Raw genomic sequence first — 12,602 nt, forward strand, 5'->3', positions numbered from 1 at the left:
ACTTGGTTTTCGATGAGAGTTATGATCATAAACAAAGTAAACGCGCACTAGAATAAAAATATCATGTTTAAATATTTTATCAAAATCACAATATGTCTGGAAACAAAATCTTATTTATAGCTTACCAGAACTTTATAGTTCATCTCGGCGAAACGAAGTGGATCGACTTTCTACTGAGCGCAGCAACAATAAGAGTGATAAAACTGAGCCTTGTGGATCGGCTGTAGCTGGCTTTTATAGCTAGAGTTTGCGGAGCAGGAGAAGAAAATCAAACTCCTCACCTTTCTTATAGCTCTGAACATTATACTTTTATATTTCTATCGATCACTTCGAAAAGAAATTTTACCCCAAAACTTCTTAAAAAATATTGTTAAAAATACAAATATGTGAAAATCATCGTGTTATACGGTGACCTAAATAATTATTCATTTATAACTGATGTGGCACTCGATAAATTCGCTAACAAAATGAATTAGTCATATAATCATTTATATTCTCTGCATGGTTATACATTTTATTTATAAATTTGTGTTTGACTTATACAGGTCAAATTAAATCAATAATATGACCAACCAATATCATTATTATTTATTTAACCGAGATGTTTGTTCTATAATTTAATCAAATTGTACAAAAATTTCAATATTGTGAAAAGTGTTGGTATTTACTGAAAAAAAGGTATGAATAATAACAAAAATATTTTGAAACTCAAAATAATGAAAGCAAATTTGTTTTCTTTAAATAATATTGAAAAATAAAACATAAATATAAATACTTATACAGACGAGTTATAAAAATGGAACGACTGGAAAAAATATATTTTAATTTAATTCATATAGAAATAAAGTACCAACAACAAGTCTACCAACAATCCTCCAATAGAACAATTAAAAGTGAAAATCCGTAATGTGAGTGAAATGGAAAGCCATTGAATAAGATGCACTAGAATATACATCTTTCAGTACTGTACTTTCTATATTTTTGTTGTATATTTACTTTATATAAAAAAATCCAACAACTAGTTAAACCGATTATCCAAGCTATTAACTGGAAATAGATTATTTTAAATTCACCTTTTAAACAGTGACTTGCAAACTTTTCCTGAAAAATTACTGTACCAAATCTTTTCAACTAGAATACTTGTTTGAAATCAACTTTGATTGATAGATTACCTACTATTCTCGAGTTGTAAACTGTACCTATAACTTTGTATTAGCGGTGATTTATGCAAATGCAAGTAATTTAACATATAACGTAGTATAAATTTCAGTCTATATAGTATGGTTTAGTTTAAATATTATCTTATGCTTTAAAAGAAAAGGTCTCAATTTTTCTCAGTATTTATAGTTACATTCCGCTGTTATCTCTTTATCCAATCGAAATTTGTTGTTAATTGATGACTGTTAAGTCACGAAGTCAAATGTCGCAAAATCATTTTTAATCAGATTAAAATTTGCCTTTTGTGCCGTGAAATCATATGATTAAGCACTTACCTGTAGTTGAAGTACTATAATAATCATCGAATTTTCCGAAATGATCAAATATGTAGTTCTCTCGATAGGTTGATTACCTATCCTGAAAATAAATGAAGGGTCTCTTGGACTTCAACAAAATGTCCTTTTCTGTCTGTGATATAAGCTAGCGGGAGTATGCGTCTCATTTGTTGAAAGCAGCGACGTAAAGAAGTCAGTGAAAGAGGTCAGATTTCAATGAATTCTGAAGAAGCACATATATAATTACGTATAATACATTTTATAATAGCAGAAGATTAATTATCTTATATCACAGGTTTAGCTGGGTAATAAGTTTAACGATTTGAATATTATTAGTAGAAAAAACTAATGGCTGATTGATGATAAATTTGTTGATAAATAATCAAAACCATTAGCATTTTGGACTATTGGAAGGCCCCCGCGTAAAAATATAAACTATTTTATATTTTTATAAAATATATCGCGGAAATTCGGCAAAAAGTATTCGGATGTATTTAGAATATATTGGCAATTGCTATTGGAATACAATTGCCAACATTTGTCTTGAATACGATTAGCAATATTTTGTCAATAGTTGTAAAACGAACTAGGTTAGTAACGACTATTGGCAATATATTAGCAATAGCTACAATGAAAATTATTCGTGAAAATAATAAAAAGAACAGGACTCAACAATACCGAAAACATGATAAGTGAGACTCTCAGCCAAGAATAAACGGAGCCTCTCAACACGTGCTCTCAAAAAGTTAATGTTGAGAAACCCAGCCCTGAGGAACCTACAGTGATGCGCAATACCTGTGCTACTAACCTGTCTGAATCATGTCGATCCAGGACCTCTCTCAGCAACTTTCTCAGTAGGCCTCACCCCCGCCTCTACCAACTTTTCCCCTTTTCGTTTCTCACCACCCCTCGCTGCCCGTCCTCGTGGCCCATCTGTCGATTTTAACGCCAACCTAATAGCCTGGAGGTCCGTCGCCGATTCAAATGTATGCACCCTCTCACCGATTTTTCAACGGACCAATAAACGACCACCACTGAACCATACGTACCTGAAGCCCAGCTCCTTAGCAATAGGCACAGGTTTTAAAACGTTTTGAATTTAGCTAGGGGTAGCAGTTGATTCAAGAAGATTTTTCTCTGTGGCACAATAGCAGATAGCTTCAGGCCAAGAAGGTCTCTGTTCAAATCTCCAGTTGTCAAATGAGTACCCGGTATATTGCGTTTTGCGTTCATCACCTTGCGGAGTAGGTCTCCGCTCCCAATCCTCACAATACATGAAAGCAAGGCCGGTCCCGTTCCTCGCGCCCCCACTCGAGGTCGACGGCGCGGCCATGAGATCCTCACCTCTCCCACATCTCCCTCATCTAAGAAAAGGATTACCTTAAGAGCTGCGTAAGCTAATCGAGGACTGATCTTGGATCACGTCTTCCAGCGACGAAATCGATCGTCACTGACCCCATCCCTCCTAGTCTCAGGCAATAGGGAAACCGCGGAGGGGTCCGTTGGATCAGGATTCCGCCGCATCAGAGTCTTCGCATCCTCGTCTGCCTCTCGATGGTATCACACTTCTGGAACAACAATTCCAATGTGTTTAACGCTAGGCAGCTCCGGCTTTTCCAAGAAAGTGCTAGTTGACACTTTTGTGTTGATTGATATCAATACATACTTCTGTTGTCGTAGCATTTTGCTGTGTCAATAGAGAGTGTCGACTCGACTCGTGCTCAAGCGCCTGAGCAACGACAATCCTCTCAACAGAGCATCGTATTTCAGGTTGCGCCTACACACCGGCAGACCGAGTAGCAGAGAAGCATTGAGAGCACTCAAGCACCTATTTGTTGCCGCACAGGAGACGTTATTGTGCAGCTTGCTCACCTGGCTTTTTCTTGTAATTGTAATTTACATAGCACTCGCAGCATTTTCCACAGACTTTCTTGTTGTTTTGCTCTGGGTGATGCCGGCCAACGATGATGGTCTCTGAGTATCAGTCGGGTAGTTGTTGCATCTTTTCTATTCCCAGATCATTTCAAGTGCCGTGATTTCTAGCACACCGTGCAAAGTTTCAGGATTCTAGTTGAGCCCTTGCAGAAAATGCACCTTAAGTCGCCTATGTTGCATTGGACAATCCAAATTTGCCGTACTTTTGGTCCTGCAGCGCCACAATAACAATGAATCTGGGCAGTTACAAGGCTATTAACCTCTGCCATCAAAAGCAGTACTTTACCGTACTTTTCTCTCCCAACCTTTTAGCTAGCACTATATAAAACGGACTCCTTGGCTCTTTAAAAAAGAAGCCTGGCAAGTGATACTTCTAACACTTGAAGCCTGCAGGAGATCGGATCATTTGCAAGAATAAAATCTTATGCAAAAATGTTGAGTGCGTAGTTCTTGCCGTTGGATGCGGAGCAGATTCAGACACGTCCATTTGTAACTTACCAAAGTGAAAGAGAGGAGGAGAGAAGGGAGGAGAGATCTGAAAGGAAAATAGAATTCCTGTAAAGAAAAAAAGCTCTCTATCGGTATCGGCATATTCAATGGCTGGACTCGCTGGGTTGGACTTGACTAGTTGGCGCTAGAATTTGACACGAAATTTATACAGTTTATTATCTACCTACTTATCTATGCGGCTATTCTCGAATTACTGTCTTGCCATTTGCGTCAGCTGCTGGATAAGCCTTTCTTATCTAATCCAGGACTGATTCCCGGACTGGCGCTATGGAAATGTGAAATAGCCATCGACTTATTCTAGCCCTACTTATGTAAGGCCTTTGTCCTCTCCGTCTTCTGCAGGCCGTGTTGTCGAATACCTGGGGTAGTCGAAAAGAAAAGAATTTTACGCCCGTTTCCTCTGTTTACGCGATGCCACCCTCCCATTTCACTCATCCGCCTTACTTACCGGTATTTGACCTGATCATTATTTCTATTAAGCCGTCCATTCCTCAGATTCTGTCTTCCCTTAGGAAAACCATGTAGACTGGGTAGTCTACGCGATGGTTTACCTACGCGGTTATTCATCATCTCAATCGATTCCGCTCATTGCCCCGAAATGCCTCTCCAACGCTTAAATGATGACTGTGTAATTTGGGTAGTCTGCGCCATAGCCATCGTACGAACTAAACAAAACTCTACCTTACAAAAAATAGGAGGGATTTACAAATTGGGAAGTCTGCAAATCGATTGGTTAGCAATATTATTGTGGGACTTGTGTTTGTGGCCTCCTTGGGGGTTATAAGCAGCGATTCCGTCCGGATTTCCGGATAAATACTCTAACGGTCCTTGTCCCCCAGTATCAGCCACATAAATAGCGCTTATTCCACTAGATGTTCTCTCACTATCCAAGTTCTTCAGCGGTTGTCGCGTCCTTCTGGAGTGGTTTGTTAACGAAGTCACAGCTTCTCCGGATTTTTAACGTTGTTTTCCTTCCTTTTTTAACGGGGTTTCCTTCCTGCGCTCACACGTGCGTGCGCGCGTGTGTGTTTGTGTTTGTGCATGTATGTCTTCGTCTCTCCCCTACCAGACCAGATATAGACTGGGTAGCCTTCTTCGCGGTTCACCTTTCCACCTACCCTATGTTTCACCCTCGATTATTAAACGAGTTCCATGTTTCCCGCAGTTTATTACGGATTTCTGTATCTGATTTTTAAAGTTTCCCTTCTCCAGGTTTTTAAGCAGGATTCCTTCCTGCGTAGATTTCTGGCTCAGGAGCGTGAAAACTTTTCTTGCTCCATTCAAGAAAGAGGCAATATTTTCATTTAACGGATATAGCGGTACCCCTCCAGTAATGCTAGCATAAAATTAGAAGAGATAACGATAGAAAATAAATAAATCTGATAACGAAGTGACGAGTAGACCGTTGGTAAATTCTTTGTAACCTAATGGACCTAAACCACCGTCAAGTCAGTCTGTGAGCTTGAAAAAATTAGTTAGAGCGAAGTTCCATCAGTTAACAACGTCGGGAAAGCAAGATTTAATTATCGCAAATGCGATATACAGGGAAAACCTTATGGACATACTCGCCCCGGCAGTAGATAAGCTCTAATGGTTTCGCCATCGTGGCTAACTCAACACAAGGCCCTAGTCAGCGACTATTTTATTCAACGTCTCAAAATTTTGACCAGCAAAACTTTTGAGCATTTTATCGTTTGCGACTTTTATAATATTGCAAAATTCTGATTGAATTTATTAACAAACGGTCCAAATGAAATATTTGAGACAAACAAATACATTCCTAATAAAATAATTTATATGCTCCCAGTTTTTTGTAAGGATTAGTTTTCTAGGAGCTTAGTTTTCTGAGATTTTAAAATATGATACATCAATCACTTACAATTAGCCTCTTTCTACATAAAAGCCATCGGACATTAGACAGGATGTTGAACGAATAATAAATTAAAAAATCAAATTGATTGTTTCTTATTAACAATTGAAAGATTTGTGCGTCGTCTGAAAAGACCATTTGTAACATTTATTTTTATTTTACGAATTAATGTTAAATAATTAATTAATTTTTACATCTTCGTGCACGTCTGACTTTCGGTGTTCGATGTCCGATAGCTTTTATGTAGAAAGTCTCTTATTCATTGCAAATTTTAAGAAGATTGTAAATAAATGAATATTAGCATAAAATATCTAAAAATCCCGCGAGTAATAAAGTCACAACGATTAACAATACACAGACAGTCGACATAAAAAATAACTTTGATGTCTTCCCAAAATTGGTAATAAAAAGTACGTATATGAAGCTTTTCACTCATTATCACGCTAGTGCATTTGCAGGGTGTGTACAGTAACTTATTGTATATATTACAATGACAATATATTAGATAATTTCATACGGTATATATAGAATATATTGTAGGACCAAATATTATAATTATAAGAAGACACAACTATAAATGTCATAAGATTACTTCAGTACGAATTTGTGAAGGTATTTATTTAAATTAAAGCATTATTATATTAAATCTACATTCATAATAGGTATTTACCAAATTATAATGACGCAACAACACCTGTAAAGTAATAAGTAATATCCAGATCGAAAAATGCAAAAAACACTATATTAAGGAATAGGAAAAAATGTTGACAATTGTTAAGCGCATCTTGATAGATCACATGATAAATTCAGATTCAAAGGTTGAAAAAAAAGCTTTGTCCGTTATTTCATTTTTGGAAAATTTTTTTTTCATATATTATGTGTATAGCTGAAATCTAAATTTTCTACTTTTTTATGAACGATATTTCTAGTTGTAATAATCGATTTCAAAAAAATTAACTAGTGCTTTTTGAAGTAAAAGATTCAAGCTTTTCGATGCCGTTTCCAAGTTTGCAATAGAATAATAATTCGCGTTGAGAGAACAGTTCAAAAACTACGAAAAATAGTGTTTTTTTTGCATTTGAAGTTAGGGTTTTTCAAAAAAAAACTAAGATGAGCCATTTCGAACACGGACTCGAATTTAACATACCAAACTTCTTTAGTTACACTATGTCTGATCTCTGGTTACAGACTTGAAATTTTGTAGGCCTGTGTAATTTTCGTTGTATGTAATCATACAACGAAAAATGATTTTTCACATTCTTCATTGAAAATTTACTTTAATGTTAAAGGTAAATTAATAGATAATCCGCATATTTTATGTAATGTGTATTTTAGTATTAGAAAATAATAAATTTAATTTTATAGTAAACCTTGAAAGTAAAAAAAAAAAGAAATACGAAATTCGGAAGATCATATATATTAACCTTATCGTCTTTAAATAAAATACAAGAATCTTATACAAACTGTATTATGTTGCATAAAGGATCCAGTCCTTAAACTAATTAAAAAAATAGTTTACAGATTTCAAAAGTCAATATGAAAATGTTTCGTTTGTACAATAAAAGCATTAAACTAAACTAATTAAAAGTTATTATACGTTTAAGATCTCATACAAGTAAAATAAAATATGAATTCTTCAGACACATGTTACTTATAATTTAGTTATATTAATTAATAACAATGAACGTGTACTTCAGTTTTTACTCTCTCGCATTCTCATCAGTTTCACCAACGGTAAATTAATTATTATTAATTTGACGAATTATCTGTCTTGGTTGCTCCTGTTTTCTTCCTTGCTGTCAAGTTCCTTCAAGAAATTTGTGCTAACTACTTTGTATCGCCACTGACTGAAAGAGCTCATCATTTTCTCGACTGCTTCTTCCATATTAGCCTTGATTTTGCCTGTTTTACATGTTGTCGAGGCAGACGGCGCGACAGTAGTGGTAGTAGTGGTAGTTGTTGTTGTAATTGTTGACTCTTTGGTTTGTTTTTCGTCGTCGGTCATAATATCTATTCTTCGTTCGGCTTCCACAGACTTAATAAGTGACTTCTCACTTTCAACAAGGTTCGCAGTAATATTCTTCCACTGTTGACTTGCTGTCATTGTCATGATATTATGCATGACGTTATCACTTGTTTTGCCTGTCAAACCATCAGTTGTATTATTTACTATAGATGCATTAATAACCTCTAAAGCTTCTTTAATTTTCAAGATTGAAGGCTTGTGTATGTAAACAGGTGATCTTGGCGTTTCGTTAACCTTGTTAAAATGAGGCAAATAGTTTCTAGGCTGCCTAGGCGAAACCTCACGGGTTACGAAATTTAAATCAAGATTCTTAACTTCGGGAAGGGCAGGTTCTCGTATATAAACTGATGACCTTTGCGTTTCATTAACCATGTCAGAGTGCGAGAATTGGTTTATCGGAAGCCTAGACGAGGTATCACTGGTTCTAGAAACACGAGATGGAGCATTGTTGATCCGATTCACCTGTCGACGATTGGCAATTGGAATTTGAGTCAGTTTAGCGTGTAGGTTATCTGTCGCCATGCGAACGTTATCGCTAGGGACTTTCGTATTGTTCTGGTAGCCATATTTGCGTTGCCACGCGTATTTTTGCTCTTGTTTGATAGCTGTCGACGTTCTATTTGGTGTAGGAAACATCACGGGACTTTGTGACTCTATGTTTCGACCGTAGTGTTGGCCTCTGTCCTCGATGATAAAAGTCTGGCTGTCCAACCTTTGATTCTATATTCATCAGAAATAAAACAATTTATTACACAGAAAAAATTATTTATAAGGTATGGTTTCACGATTAAATTGAGATGATATTGATCGTAAACAATTTGATAACCTTCATAAAAAAGAAGAGTTATTTATGTAACTGAATTCGACTGTAATAAAAATAAAATAAAATTTCTAGGGATAATCGATCGTTTAATACTTTATTGATTTATCAATCTTTTCCTACGAGATATAAAAATGAAAGCTAAACTAAGTAGACTAAAATTATTTTTCTCAAGGTAATGAAAAGAGAATCATTGAAGCGTTAAATTGATAAAAGGATTAATAAAACTTTGTAATTAAATAGGAATATTTTTCATTTTATTTAGATTTCATTTGTTAATTCAGGCTGACTCTACTCGTGATTATCAAATCATACTTTCATTTCATACTTTTATCTGTAAATTCTCCCTTACCCAAGCAATACTAGGTCGAGGACTTACAGCTGGTTTTGCAGTTGTTGAAAATTGTCTAAAATGAAATTTGTCATTAGTTACTTCTGTTGGGATACCAATGAGCGAATACTGTGAATTTTTCTCTTTGATTTCTTTGTCGTCTGAAGTGTGAGTCTGAAGCTTCCAAGGATGTCCTTCGACCAACTTGTACGGGAATGGCGCAGTTTGGAATTCAATTTCCGGTGACTTGATTGGATTTGTATAGAAACTTTAAATATAAAAAAGCAATTGCTATAAAAATAATAATCATGGATACGTTTTTCAATAATTCTGTTAGACTATATACCTAAATTAAAAATCAGTAGTTAATCTTTATAATTGCCAACTAAATAATTACTCCCGTCCAAGTCAGTAATTAAAATTAATAAATGATGCAATTATTGTAACGTACATATGGACATAAACATATAATATATAGTAACTGCCCTAATATTTCTTAAGATAAGTAATATTGATGTTCGAAATGGTACTTTGCCTGCGTAATGAATATCACCCAAACTAAGAAACTTCATATTTAAAATGAGTGATTTAAAAATTGTTCAAAATAAGAAATATGTTACTCAAATCACGTAAGTTTCTCGATTAAGTTAACTCAAAAAAAAGTATTGAGTAAAAAATAATGAATTAAAAAAAAATTATTTTTACAGTGTATTTAATATGATTAAAGGAATGCAAATGATTCAACGACCATGTTTACATTTGCCATTACAGTGGTTACATATTATATTATTCATTATAACTAGCACATTAATCCTGAATTTCTCAATCATTCGCAACAATGTAATGTATCAAAAGTACTGCAAATGACGGAAAAGTGAGAATAAATATTTGCAGATATGATGTTCGGTTAATCAATCAAAGCGCGGTGTAGTTATGGCAAAAGTATTTATTTTGTGACACTGCCCCTCTATCATTACGGTACACGAATAACTAGTATATAATTTCTACGTTTAATGAAGAACAAAACTGAAACACAGCTATATAAAATGCTTATAATTGTTGATTGACCAAAGGATGTTTAATTTTTGATGATTGGATATCTTAAAAAATCTTATCCAACATATTTTACTGATGGATAAACTGGATTTATGTGTAAACATTGAATTAAAATTTAAAAAAGTACTATTATAAATTTATACATAGAGAAGTATCTCACTTGAACAATTAGCAAATAAAATAATTAAAGGTACAAGACAAAATGAATATGTCTTACTAATCTTACTAATATCGTACAATTTATTCTCATCATTAAACTCGTTTATAATTACCTTCCAGCATGTTGACTCGGATTTTGATTATTTTCATGAGTTACCAACGCAGAAGATGCAGGAAAGTAAGATGGCGTTTTTCGATTGATTACGTGGATCACAACGTGATTCGTATCATCGTCTAATGGCTCATTTTGTCTAATATATAAATTACGACTTAGACCCGGAAAATCGATCGGTCCAATTAAAGGACCTGGTTCTGGAGGTGGATCATCATCAAAAAAATCTGGCATCCAATCCATCCAACTAGAACGTGAAGAATGTTTATGCATCGGCTCCAAAATCATAGAATCCTCCACTGGCATCGTAGTTTTTTGCTCTCGATGAATGTATTGTGACACAGATATTGCGGGAGATGCTATATTATCCGATATGATCATATTGTTTGATGGAGTGAAGACTGGACTATTCTCACTGACTCGACGTAAAGACCACGGGACGTTTCTCAATTGTGACGGGCTGCGGTAGGCGGCCGTCGAAGCATGTGGTTTACCATTCACTCTGTCAGCAATGTGTGGAAAAATCTTATTACTTTCACATTTATGATTAATAAAATTTTAAATAAGAAATTAGAATGCTGAAAAGAAAGATCATTTCAGTTTTTTAAAAAGTTCATAATAGTGAACAATACGAGACAAGATGAATTAGGATTAAATAAATAAATCCACCAAAAAATAACATTCAATACTTTCGATAAGTCGAGAGAAAGTCCAATTAGACTAATTGTAACATAAATCACGTATAGATTTATCTACAAAAAATAATAATGATCACGAAGTAAACACTTCATAAATAAAGCACTTGACTCATAAGATGAATATAGGGTAATTTTACCACGTAAATGATTTACAGAATTCTTCTAATAAAACAGCAATATTTGAAGGTCTCTACAAAAATTTGTCATTAATTTTAGAATAATTCTATATGAGAATAATAAAAACTATTCACGAAAACTATTATGACGTGTACTTATTTAAATAACTAAGCTACTGGATGAACGTATGTTTACATTTATTTTAGTATTTTGTAGTGTTTACAAATAAATGCCAATAATCGATTAGCATTTAATAGAAATAATAACAATAATTGCTTATTGTTCAGTTGTATCATGGTATTTAATTTTGAAATATTTCGTTCTTTCAGAGTGAAGACAATAATTCAAAATCTGCTAAGTGTTGATAATGAAACAAAAAACAGTGCTAAGGATAGTACAGTACCTTTGAGAATCACTATTTTCCGCAATGGCAATGGAAAGGAGAAACGCTCCAACCTGCGAGAAAAGATCCGAATAAATATATTCTATTTGCAATAAAACTATATATATTCATGTCCCAGTTTTGCTGCCAAGTTGCGTCTTGAAACCCGGATCTGATATTAATACCAAGTGAAAGATTGATATTCCAGTTTGGCGTCAACGTTAATCATCTCTTTTGCAAGCCTATTTTTTACGATAAATGATTAAACGAACTTTCCAATTTTACCGGTTACGGTTTTTTTAAAAAAGGGATTATAATTATTCATAACAGATCAAGTTGATTAGACAAAATACTGAATAATTCGTCCCTAATGCCAATCTAGTTACCGTAACAGTCCTTTATAATCAGGCAAATCATAATAACTTCATGTATAATATCACTCAATCGAACAAGCATGGTTATGAATGAAGAATGTCTGTATCGACAATGAACCGTAAATCATTCACCTCACATAACACTCACCATAATGAGGCACAAGATCCTCATTTTCGCCGCGGAAAAAGAATCCACTAAACGCACACCAGAAAAAATAAATAAAATGAATGATAGAAGCAAATCAAGTAAAAAATAAAAAAGTTCACTCCTAAAACGATGGTTTACAGGTGAGATAAGAACACGAATCAACTGGCTCATGAGCCTGTGATACAGTGTCTTTTAAAGTGCGGCCCCCGTCGATTTAATTTTACTCCCATCGGCATGCTGAATAAAACAGTAAACTGGAACATGATACTTGCACACTCCTGCGTATACAGCCGTCAGTAATCCGACCACTTGCACTCTTGAAAATCCCACTACCTGTATTTACTACCTCCTCCACGAGAGACGGCAGACTAAAGCATAGTGCGCTTCGATTCAACTAGTCAAGTACTCTGGTCCCTCGACAAAAATGCCAAGCCAATGAACTAGCTTTTACACTCTCGCAATTAGAGCTGCTAAGATCTCTCATTTTTATTTTACCTTCTATTTCCGCTCTTATCGCACATGTAGTTTTAGTTTTATTCTCTTTCACTTTTCCTCTTTTTCGGCTTATATT

At 34.7% G+C, this 12,602-nt stretch overlaps 1 protein-coding gene across 3 annotated transcripts; it reads right to left on the bottom strand.

Moving 5' to 3' along the window:
* Positions 1 to 7,218: 7,218 nt before the first annotated feature.
* LOC131664908 (uncharacterized) lies at positions 7,219 to 12,366 on the bottom strand. Of its 3 annotated transcripts, XM_058936387.1 has the most exons (6): positions 12,170 to 12,366; positions 12,032 to 12,078; positions 11,531 to 11,583; positions 10,314 to 10,814; positions 9,007 to 9,253; positions 7,219 to 8,554 (listed from the first exon to the last, which is right to left on the bottom strand). In XM_058936387.1, the coding sequence occupies exons 2-6, from the start codon at positions 12,053 to 12,055 to the stop codon at positions 7,571 to 7,573; spliced, it is 1,809 nt and encodes a 602-aa protein (XP_058792370.1). In that variant the 5' UTR covers positions 12,056 to 12,078; positions 12,170 to 12,366; the 3' UTR covers positions 7,219 to 7,570. The 3 variants fall into 3 exon arrangements, with proteins under 3 accessions (XP_058792370.1, XP_058792363.1, XP_058792352.1); XM_058936380.1 differs by having other exon boundaries at positions 9,034 to 9,253; positions 12,032 to 12,366; XM_058936369.1 differs by having other exon boundaries at positions 12,032 to 12,366.
* Positions 12,367 to 12,602: the final 236 nt, after the last annotated feature.

This window comes from Phymastichus coffea, unplaced genomic scaffold (assembly GCF_024137745.1).
Source record: "Phymastichus coffea isolate CEN01 unplaced genomic scaffold, Cenicafe_Pcof_1.1 PCOF00003, whole genome shotgun sequence".
NCBI classification, from domain to species: Eukaryota; Metazoa; Arthropoda; class Insecta; order Hymenoptera; family Eulophidae; genus Phymastichus; species Phymastichus coffea.

Bases quoted from the DNA above. Each gene is read 5' to 3' on its own strand.
- LOC131664908 (XM_058936369.1), bottom strand. From the start codon at position 12,202: ATGAGCCAGTTGATTCGTGTTCTTATCTCACCTGTAAACCATCGTTTT. The intron at 11,584-12,031 runs GTGAGTGTTATG...CTTTTCTCGCAG, and splicing joins GGATCTTGTGCCTCATTATG to GTTGGAGCGTTTCTCCTTTC. The intron at 8,555-9,006 runs GTAAGGGAGAAT...TGATGAATATAG, and splicing joins CTCGACCTAGTATTGCTTGG to AATCAAAGGTTGGACAGCCA.